Source organism: Crassostrea angulata, chromosome 1 (assembly GCF_025612915.1).
Source record: "Crassostrea angulata isolate pt1a10 chromosome 1, ASM2561291v2, whole genome shotgun sequence".
Lineage (NCBI taxonomy): Eukaryota > Metazoa > Mollusca > Bivalvia > Ostreida > Ostreidae > Magallana > Magallana angulata.
In genome coordinates, this window is record NC_069111.1 from 52,898,570 (window position 1) to 52,910,106 (window position 11,537).

Here is an 11,537-nt window from a genome sequence, read left to right on the forward strand (position 1 = left end):
CTTGTTGTTTTTGTTTTCCATTAGCAGAGACACTATGAAATAACCCCGTTTGTATAGATGCAATAAAGAAGCCCTCGGTTTCTCATTAAAGCTGAACTTAGCTCATAAAAAGGCCCCATTACGCAGGTGTATATAAACCCTTAGTTTTCGTTTCACCTATTTGCATACCTGGAACTCGTTGCTAGCGGCGTTAAAAGAGAAATATCATGGCAGACAATGCCTATTTATGAGCAGTAAGTTCAACTTTAATAAAGAAAAGTTAACAATGTGTATAAGGTTTTTTACCCAAATTTTTCAGAAACAAGTTTTTCAGAAAAAAAAACTTCATTAACGAGAAACGGAAATACTGTATTGAGTGTATGCCTCGGAAATCTTTCAGCACATTGTCTGTAGACACTGTGAATCTCCCAAAATTTGTGAATCAATCAAGGCTTACAAAAACAGGAAACTTCAGTTCTTCCATATTCTTTGTTTGATGGATACAACAGCCCCTTAGCCTTTAGCTTTTAACATAGCGAACGTTATATTTAAAGCTCTTAACATCTCGGGGGAATTTTGTCGCGTTACTAAAGTATGATGCAAGAAAAAGTCATTTAAATGTATAGTGATTATGATTTTATTTAGAAGAATATAAATAAAGCATTTATTTTGGTGTATTTATATTTCTAAAATCAACAATTCATATACATTAAACTAAAGATATTTATTGCAAATTCACAAACAAAAACGCAAGCATTCAATTGAAATATCGAATTTTAAACTATATAATCCATATAGGCCTACATTAAACATATATATTTTATACATACAGTATATATATTTTTCCAAATTCACAAACAGAATCACGTCTTCAAATATAAAATGAAAAGTTATTACTTTGTTACTATAACATTTTATAGGCTTGAAATGTTTGAACAACAACAGGATACAATCGGTTACATAAAGAATAAATAAGAACATGAATTTACAGGTTATATTTGTATTCAAATCAGCAAATTGTCAAGAATGCATGGTTGTAGTTTTTAGCTCATCACTTTATGTCTGCCTGTCTGTCCGTCCGTATGTTTACATTTTCGTCTTCTACATAACCACTTGCCCAATTTCAACATAACTTAGCACAAAGCATTATTGGGTGAAGGAGATTCAAGTTTGTGGAATCATTAAAATTCGTGGGGGCCAATTTTCGTGGATTGCTTAAATTTTACAGGTTCGAGGGGACGTAATTTCGTGTATTTTCGTATACATACAAAAGGATTATGACGTTATAGCCCTAGTTTATTAGTTCGTAGGGGTGTATATTCGTGGATGAGAGGTAGCCTCGAATTCTACGAAAATTGAGCCACCACGAAATCTAATGATCCCACAGTATCCACGGCCTGTTTCAAGGGGAGATAAGCTGTCACTTGTGTAAAAGCTTCATCAGGTAGTGTAGATTAAAACTTCTTCCATCACGATCTCCGCGGGAGTAGGATGGTGCCACAAAAGGGGGGTGGGGTGGGGGGGGGGGTAATTTTTACACAGGATATATAGAGAATCTTCTCGAAGACCAATTGGCCAGAAAAGATGTCACTTGTGTCGAAGCATCCTCAGTTAGTGTAGATTCAAGTTTGTTCAAACCATGATCACCGGGTTGGGGTGGGGGGTGGGGGTGTAAAATTTTTACAAAGGAATTTAAAGAAATAAACTAATAGACCAAAATAAGCTTTCACTTGTGTGGAAGCATCCTCAGGTAGGATAGATTCAAGTTGTTCAAATCATCACCCTCAGGGTAGAGTGGACCTTAATTGGGGTGGGTGGGGGTCGAATTTTAACAGCTTAATATGTAGAGAAATATCTTTCAAAATCTTTTCTAAAACCTTTTGTCTAAAATATCTGTAACTTCGGTTAATCATGAACTTTGGGGGTAGGGTGGGGCCACTTTGGGGGGGGGGGGGGGGGTGGTTACATTGGGAAAATTAAATTATTCCCCAAAACTCAAATGTTATAAAACATAGTTTTACTTAATGCAAGCATCTTGATTCTTATTTGCTTAAATTGTGACACTTGGACAATTTTTGGGCCACACCAGGGTCTCAAAGTTTGATGTAAGTTTGTATATTTTTGTTTAAGGGTTTCTTGAGAACTAATACCCTTTATGTGAAATAACCATGTTACAAAACGGGGCTCAATGTTTAACATAAGAATATCTGGAGAAATTTTGTAGAATCTTTTGATACAGCATCTTTTCTACAACATTGTCCAGATATTTTGTAAATGACCATAAATCTGATTTGATTTTGGCTATTGCTGCTCAGGTGAGAGAAGTTGCCCATTTGCCTCATGTTGATTTGAACAATATTTGGATATAAATAAAAAAAAAAGATCCATCCTTAAAAAACAATAAATTCAATATTGATGGAAAAAATCTCTGAAGAATGTACCTAGTAACATATAACAGACGCATCCTCTGAATGACCACAATTATGGACGCCAAGTCCACCATGGCGGCATGAAAATATCGAAGTCTCCCATCCAGCGCAATCGACATCGTCCAACAGAATTCGACCCGTTCCTTCTCCGTAGCGAGCTCGTTCATAGGCACTGGAAGACCTGAATATAAATATTAAAACCGTTATTGATAGAAAATCATGATTGAAAGAAACGAAACTCATGCTGGTAATTTTTGTGTCACAACATTTTCATGGAGTTATATTTTTAATTATATTCAGTGTCTATTTCCTTAAATATGTGACATTTATTTCAGTAACACCCATCGGGCCTTAACACAACATTGGAAGGATTTTCATAACATTTTAAACAAACCTAATATGTATTTAAAAAACCGTTAAAGTATATAAATTTCAACCTAAAATTAAAAAAAAAATTCCCAAAATTTTGGCGCTCAATTCTTTTCCATGAAGGCGGCCAAAATACACGATAATTGGCTGTTCCATTTAATATTTACATCTTTGACAATGAAAAACGTATATCATGGTTTTAAAACTACCTTAAGTTTATTTAAATCTAAAAATAAACATCAAAATCGATAAAAAAAATATAAAGCATTAAATGCACATGTGTGGATAGCGTTGGTCATATAACACACCAAACTGCAGAAATATCATCAAACGGAGCGTTAGCGTGGTGCTGTGGTATTTAATTTGTCTGGACATCCTGTGGTGTTGAAGGGCCGACGTCGACAATATCCAAAAATAAGCATTCACTGTTAAAAAGATGCAATCTTTCAAATCTTTTTTATAAACTTACCCTGTGAATCCTAGCATTCTACACACCACCCTGGCGTCTGAGCTGTCCCAGCTGTCGTCACATACTGTGCCCCAGACTCCGTTGGCGTACACCTCCACGCGTCCCTGGTTGCTAGTACTCCCACCCACCAATCGAACACGCGCTGATTATAAAAATGTGTTATACAGATTTCACTGCCACTTTGGTGACTTTTTAAATGCAATCACAAATATGATACTTAAAATAAACTAATTACATATGTATTATGATTTCGTTTCAATAATCTATAATGTAGAATGCACCTCTTATTCTTGAAATGGCAAATACTGAGTAAGTTGAATGTAAAAACGCTTCCTTGTGATTAGTTCGACATTTTTTTTTTTTTTTTACAAAGAAAAAGATTATTTCCATCATGATAGGAAAGTTGATTTTCCATTTAAAGTGAACATATTTCAATTATTCAGGCACACTTACTGTGTACTGTACTTGTTGTAGTAGGCTGTAGTGTTCGCTGGACAGTAGTCTGTGCTGACTGTGGAAAAGGAGGTGTTGTAGTCCGCAAAACTACACCACCAGTCAATGACACATCATCGATTCTCGTGATTAACGATGTTAGATTATTCTCAACGTACGCAATGCTTTCTCTGTTGAGTGTCAACTCATCTGATATTTGTCTTAATCTGCCATCCTGTTCGGTGATATTTTGGACCAGGGAGGAAATTAGAGCATGGTTATCTTGTAATTGAGTCTGATGCTCACCTGAGAATAACACGTGATATAAAAACGTAATTGCTTTAGAAAATTATAAATTAAAAAATGAAAAGATAACTATTTATCTGAAATTTACACAAATAAAAATCACAACAAGAAATCGACTCCTTTACCTGAAGTCGTCATTATCTGGTCTAATTTTTCAAAGTAAATTGTCATATTATGAACAATTGTTGAAAAGCTATTTTGCAATGTGATAACGTCCTTCTCAAGAAAACTGATTTTATCATCGCTTGCTGACATGTTTTGCAAAAGTTGTTCTGTTAAGTTACATTGTCCCCAAATCTTTGATGTTGTAATGTGTCCAGACGACACGTTTTGTTGTAACCCATGGAATGCGGACTTAAGATCTTGAACGTTTTGTTGGTTGAATGTCAAGTTATCCTGCAAGTCTTTTATTTTGCTCTGAATTTGAAGCATCATTGATTTGTCTTGTTTTGTAGTTGCATCAATGCTAGACACATTGTCTTCAACATTTCTAAATCTATTTGTGAAATGCATTTGTTCGTTACTCAATATGGCGATGTCCTGAGTGTGGTTTTGCATAATAAGTACCGACTCATCGAAATTGGACTTAAAGTCAATGAGACTCTGATTGATATATGTAAGCCGCATCTCCATTGCTGATATTTGTGTCTGTGATGATTGAGAAGACCTTATGACAGATTGGTTCAAAAACTGTCGAATGTCTTTTACAGTGGACGTCAAGTTATTTAAGTCAGTCCTCAAAGAATGCTGTATTGTTTTGGCACCGGCAAGTTGAAGGTTTGTTTGATCTTGATTTGAAGATAGTTTGCTTATTTCTGAAAGACACAACGACACATTTGCTTTGTTTTTATCAAGTTTTGACTCAAACAATTGTATTAATGTTTCCAAAGAATCTACGTTGATCTGGGTGTCTGATATATTCGCCCTTAAAGCCTGAAACTCAACACCGAACATGAGCTGTAATTTGTTTTCTTGTTGAGTGAAATTATGAGATATTTCTTGTTTAAGATTAGCTATCCTCTGTTTGAGTTTCATTGGCTCAGATTGTACTGAAATGGATATTAATGACACATTGTTTTGTAAAATACTCATTTTCTTTTCGATATTTTTGAACAGATCAGCGTCCAATGAACTGAATGCTGCAACGTGGTACGAAATGTTCTTTACACGTTGTTCAGTGAAGTTACATTGCTTCCAAATCTTTGATGTTGTAATGTGTGAAGACGACACGTTTAGTTGTAACCCAAGGAATGCGGACTTAAGATCTTGAACGTTTTGTTGGTTGAATGTCAAGTTATCCTGCAAGTCTTTTATTTTGCTCTGAATTTGAAGCATCATTGATTTGTCTTGTTTTGTAGTTGCATCAATGCTAGACACATTGTCTTCAACATTTCTAATTCTATTTGTGAAATGCATTTGTTTGTTACTCAATATGGCGATGTTCTGGGTGTAGTTTTGTATAGTAAGTACCGACTCATCGAAATTGGACTTAAAGTCAATGAGACTCTGATTGATATATGTAAGCCGCATCTCCATTGCTGATATTTGTGTTTGTGATGATTTAGAAGATTTCATGACAGATTGGTTCAAAAACTGTCGAATGTCTTTTACAGTTGACGACAAGTTATTTAAGTCAGTCTTCAAAGAATGCTGTATTGTTTTGGCACCGGCAAGTTGAAGGTTTGTTTGATTATGGTTTAAATACAGTTTTCTTATTTCTGAAAGACACAACGACACATTTGCTTTGTTTTTATCAAGTTTTGACTCAAACAATTGTATTAATGTTTCCAAAGAATCTACGTTGATCTGGGTTTCTGATATATTCGCCCTTAAAACCTGAAACTCAGTACCGAAAATGAGCTGTAATTTGTTTTCTTGTTGAGTGAGATTATGAGATATTTCTTGTTTAAGATTAACTAATCTCTGTTTGAGTTTCATTGGATCAGATTGTACTGAAATGGATATTAATGAAACATTGTTTTGTAAAATACTCATTTTCTTCTCGATATTTTTGAACTGATCAGCGTCCAATGAACTATATGCTGCAACGTGGTACGAAATGTTCTTTACACGTTGTTCAGTGAAGTTACATTGCTTCCAAATCTTTGATGTTGTAATGTGTGCAGACGACAAGTTTAGTTGAAACCCAAGGAATGCAGACTTAAGATCTTGAACGTTTTGTTGATTGAATGTCAAGTTATCCTGCAAGTCGTTTATTTTGCTCTGAATTTGAAGCATCATTGATTTGTCTTGTTTTGTAGTTGCATCAATGCTAGACACATTGTCTTCAACATTTCTAATTCTATTTGTGAAATGCATTTGTTTGTTACTCAATATGGCGATGTTCTGAGTGTGGTTTTGTATAGTAAGTACCGACTCATCGAAATTGGACTTAAAGTCAATGAGACTCTGATTGATGTATGTAAGCCGCATCTCCATTGCTGATATTTGTGTTTGAGATGATTTAGAAGATTTCATGACAGATTGGTTCAAAAACTGTCGAATGTCTTTTACAGAGGACGACAAACTATTTAAGTCAGTCTTCAAAGAATGCTGTATTGTTTTGGCACCGGCAAGTTGAAGGTTTGTTTGATCTTGATTTGAAGACAGTTTGTTTATTTCTGAAAGACACAACGACACATTTGCTTTGTTTTTATCAAGTTTTGACTCAAACAATTGTATTGATGTTTCCAAAGAATCTACGTTGATCTGGGTGTCTGATATATTCGCCTTTAAAACCTGAAAATCAGTACCGAACATGAGCTGTAATTTGTTTTCTTGTTGAGTGAGATTATGAGCTATTTCTTGTTTAAGATTAACTATCCTCTGTTTGAGTTTCATTGGCTCAGATTGTACTGAAATAGATATTGATGACATATTGTTTTGCAAAATGCTAATTTTCTTCTCGATATTTTTGAACTGATCAGCGTCCAATGAACTATATGCTGTAACATGATCCGAAATTTTCTTTACACGCTGTTCTGTTAAGTTACATTGTCTCCAAATCTTTGATGTTGTAATATGTCCAGACGACACGTTTTGTTGTAACCCATGGAATGCAGACTTAAAATCTTGAACGTTTTGTTGGTTGAATGTCAAGTTATCCTTCAAGTCGTTTATTTTGCTCTGAATTTGAAGCATCATTGATTTGTCTTGTTTTGTAGTTGCATCAATGCTAGACACATTGTCTTCAACATTTTTAATTCTATTTGTGATATGCATTTGTTTGTTACTCAATATGGCGATGTTCTGAGTGTGGTTTTGTATAGTAAGTACCGACTCATCGAAATTGGACTTAAAGTCAATGAGACTCTGATTGATGTATGTAAGCCGCATCTCCATTGCTGACATTTGTGTCTGTGATGATTTAGAAGATTTCATGACAGATTGGTTCAAAAACTGTCGAATGTCTATTACAGTTGACGACAAGTTATTTAAGTCAGTCCTCAAAGAATGCTGTATTGTTTTGGCAGAGGCAAGTTGAAGGTTTGTTTGATCATGGTTTAAAGACAGTTTGCTTATTTCTGAAAAGCACACCGACACATTTTCGCTGTTTTCACTGATTTTTGTGTTGAAAATTTGCAATGCTGTTTTCACAGAATCTGTGTTTGTCTGGATGTCTGCAATATTTGACATTAGAACCTTGAACTCTGCACCGAACATGAACTGTAATTTGTTTTCTTGTTGAGTCAGATTATGAAATATTTTTTGTTCAAGATTAGCTATCCCCTGTCTGAGTTTATTTGCCTCAGATCCAACCGAAATGGAAATATTGGATAGATTGTTTTGCAAAATGCTAATTTTCTTCTCGATATTTTTGAACTGATCAGTGTCCAAGGAACTATAAGCTGAAACAACGGCTGAAAGGTTTGTAACATGTTGTTCAGTAAAATTCTTTAATGTCTTAAGGCGTGAAGACGACACGTTTTGTTGTAATTGAAGGTGTGCAGATTTGAGGTGTCGCATGTTTTGTTGATTAAGGGTGAAGTTCCTCTGCATGTCTTTTATAATACTAACCATTTGACCATGGGCTGACGACAAATTCCTTACATGTAATAAACACTGTGTCATATTTGCTTCGTTTGCATTAACTTTGGACTTAAGCAATTGCATCACTGTTTTCACAGTATCTGCTTTGGTTTGAATGTCTGAAATATTCTCCATTAAAGGCTGAGACTTTGAAACCAAGAGAAGCTGTAATTTGTTTTCTTGTTGTGTCAGATTATGAAACATTTTTTGTTCAAGATTAACTATCTCCTGTTTGACTTTATCTAGGTTGTCTGCTTTAGACCCAACAGAAACAGATGTCAAATTGTTTTGCAAAATACTTAGTTTTACATCTACACTTTTGAATTGATCAGCGTTACTGGAATTACATAAAGCAACAATATCTGAAATATTTGAAACACGCTGTTCAGTTAAGTTACACTGTCTCCAAATCTCTGATGTAGTCATGTGTGCAGAGGACACGTTTTGTTGTAACCCAATGAAGGCTGACTTAAGACTTTGCATGTTTTGTTGATATAAAGTCAAGTTTTTCTGCAAGTCTTCGATATTATCCATTATTTGAATCTTAACTGCTTTCTCGATTGTTGTAGATGCATTAATGTCAGACACATTGTCATCAAACTTTTTCATTTTTTTTGCAAGTTGCGTTTGTTCCTTACTTAGCATACTAATTTCGCGTGCGTGCTTTTGTATTACACGCATCGAATCATTATAACTGGACTTAATTTCAAAGAGACTTTGATTAAAATATATAAACCGCAGCTCCATTGATGATATTTGTATCTGAGGTGGTTGAGAAGATTTCAGGACGGATTGGTTCAAACACTGTCGAATGTCTTCTACTGAGGACGACAAGTTATCTAAATCATTCTTCAAGGAGAGTTGTATTGTTCTGGTACTGGCAAGTTGGAGGTTTGTTTGATATTGATTTAAAGACAATTTACTTATTTCTGAAAGACAGAGCGATACATTTTCCCTGTTTGCATTTGTTTTTGAGTCGAGAATTTGCACGGTTGTTTTCACAGAATCTACGTTTTTATGGATATCTGAAATATTTAACTTTAAAACCTTGAACTCTGCACCGAACATGAACTGTAATTTGTTTTCTTGTTGAGTCTTATTATGAAATATTTTTTGTTCAAGATTAACTATCCCCTGTCTGAGTTTATTTGCCTCAGATCCAACCGAAACAGAAATAATGGATATATTGTTTTGCAAAATACTAATTTTCTTCTCGATATTTTTGATTTGATCAACGTCCAAGGAACTATATGCTGCAACAATGGATGAAAGGTTTCTAACACGCTTTTCTGTGAAGTTACATTGTCTCCAGATCTTTGAAGTCGTTATGTGTGCAGACGACATGTTTTGCTGTAGCTCAAAAACAAGTGACAGAAAATCACGAGAACTAGAGGACGCATTGTTTTGCGAAATTCCATGACCCTTTTTAAAAAGGTCTACATCTGTTGTCAAGTTATCGTAAGCTTGTGCTAGTTTAGAAATGTGTTTGGTTATGCCAGATATATTCGTTGACAGAACATGGATTTGTTCCTCAAGCATAATCTTGAATATATTTTCTGTCATTGTAAGGTTGAGATAAGTAATATTTTGAAGATCTGACATTTTCTGTTGTAGTAATGTTACATTGATTGCTTCCAAATCAATGTGTCTATCTATGGAGGTTATTTTATTTTGTAAAAGGCCGAATTTCTCCTCAAGAGTTTTGTGCACAAGTTTGTAGGATCTTTCAAATGCTAGAACAATTCTTTTAACAGTATTATTCAATTCTTGTATTGTTGTGTTGTGTTTGATTGAATCATTCTCAAAGAAGTTTAGAAAATTTATGTATAACGAATTATTATCCTGATAATATTCATTAATCTTACTTTGGGAACAGTTTCGAAAACTTGATGACATTGAAAGCGATGTATTAAGTATAGATAAGTTGAAAGCATGTAGATATCCAAGAGTAAAATTAAGAGATGATTTTAGGAATTCCAAAGAATAGTTTTGGTTATTAAGAGAAACCGTCACCATACTTTGGTTTGATTGCAGATTTTTCACTTCCATCTCAGTCATGGCCTGCTTATCAGTCAATCGTACTAATGTACGCTTTAAATTTCTCAGCCTTCTATGTATGTCGTCGATATCCGTCGATAGTGAAGAGTGTATTTGAAAATCGCCATATTCCGCTTGTTTTGACGTTTTATTAAAGAAATCCGGAACAGCAAGTGTATCGCTAGATGATGTTGTATGACGCTCTGAATTATCATTTTCACTTTTAGAAATACCATGATTGCACGATTTTTTGAGATTGCCTACCGTATTATTTATTGTATCTAATGAAATATTTACCCTTTCAACACTTGTGAAAAGGAACCGATAGCTTTTTTTAAAATAAGATGTGAGATTTGTCACCATAGCTAAAGTAGAAAGTCGTTCTTTTCTAAATTGTTCAACATTGGATTCTAAATAATCAGTTTTAATCGTCGCAATGTCATTTGTTAGGTCTAATGTATTTTGCTTTATTTCCCGTATTTGATGTCCATTATGCTCTGTCACTTGACGAAGCTCTTCTGCTGTTTTATTTAATGTGGCTTGAAACGAAATAATGGATTCAACCTTTTCCCCTATGTCAAAAGACGTTGATTTTAATTCCGTTATATTTTTTTCCAAACGAGAAGCAATGTTCATATTTGATGAATTAAGTTTTTGTATGATGAGATTGCTTTCTTGATTTTTTCTTTCAAGATTGCTAATTGAACGAAGCATTGCGGTATTATTTACTTCTATACCTCGTATTTTTGAGTGGAGCTCGCCGTTTTCGGTTGACTTTGAACGAAGAGATGATGTAAGGGTTTGGAGGTTTGAAGAACCAATCTTAATTTCAGACTCCAGAATACCCAATCTGCGTATAATATCAGCATGATCACGCTTGCGATTCGAAAATTCATTTTCAAATCTGGTTTCCAAATTAAGTAGTTTTGCATTTAATTCGCTGGATCCCTCGTTAAGATACGAGGTGTCGATTTCATGGGATTCTATCGACATTCCTTGATCAACTAAACTTGTTTCGATGATAGTTACTCTCTTGTACAACTCTAAGTTTCGGAGTTTCAATTCTGCTATTTGTCTGCCAAACACCTCACGCAACTTTACAAGCTCGTTACTTGTTGGTAACCCTTGTTCTTCGTAACTATGTATTTTATGCTCTGTGCCATCAGTGAATACGGAATGCTGGCCGACGTTAGTGGGTAAATAAATGACTTGGCCTTTTACCAGTGAACAAACCAGTATCAAAACACATTTGAACGGAAATGACTTGTTTTCATTCATTCTGCAACAGAAAGTACACTTAAAAGCATATTGCTGAGAATTAAAGAAATAGAAAAAAATGAACTAGACTTGGCATATCGCCATTGAAATATATATCAGACATGTAAATTGTGTACAGCAAACACATTTTAATTTTTAAGGCATCGAGCTAATGCTCGGCAGCCTTCTAGCGATCGTCTGGATTGGCAATCGTCCAAAAATTCATGCTC

The 11,537-nt window shown here is 34.7% G+C and overlaps 1 protein-coding gene across 1 annotated transcript; it reads right to left on the minus strand.

Moving 5' to 3' along the window:
• Positions 1–694: 694 nt before the first annotated feature.
• On the minus strand, positions 695–11,318 carry LOC128186241 (nucleoprotein TPR-like). The gene is made up of 4 exons (XM_052856028.1): positions 4,110–11,318; positions 3,700–3,984; positions 3,247–3,388; positions 695–2,589 (listed from the first exon to the last, which is right to left on the minus strand). The coding sequence occupies exons 1-4, from the start codon at positions 11,041–11,043 to the stop codon at positions 2,421–2,423; spliced, it is 7,530 nt and encodes a 2,509-aa protein (XP_052711988.1). The 5' UTR covers positions 11,044–11,318; the 3' UTR covers positions 695–2,420.
• Positions 11,319–11,537: the final 219 nt, after the last annotated feature.

Excerpts from the sequence above, each read along its gene's own strand:
- LOC128186241 (XM_052856028.1), bottom strand. The coding sequence starts at position 11,043 with ATGTCGATAGAATCCCATGAAATCGACACCTCGTATCTTAACGAGGGA. Across the intron at positions 3,389-3,699 it reads TACAACAAGTACAGTACACA|CGCGTGTTCGATTGGTGGGT; the intron begins GTAAGTGTGCCT and ends TTTTATAATCAG. Across the intron at positions 2,590-3,246 it reads AGAATGCTAGGATTCACAGG|GTCTTCCAGTGCCTATGAAC; the intron begins GTAAGTTTATAA and ends ATTTATATTCAG.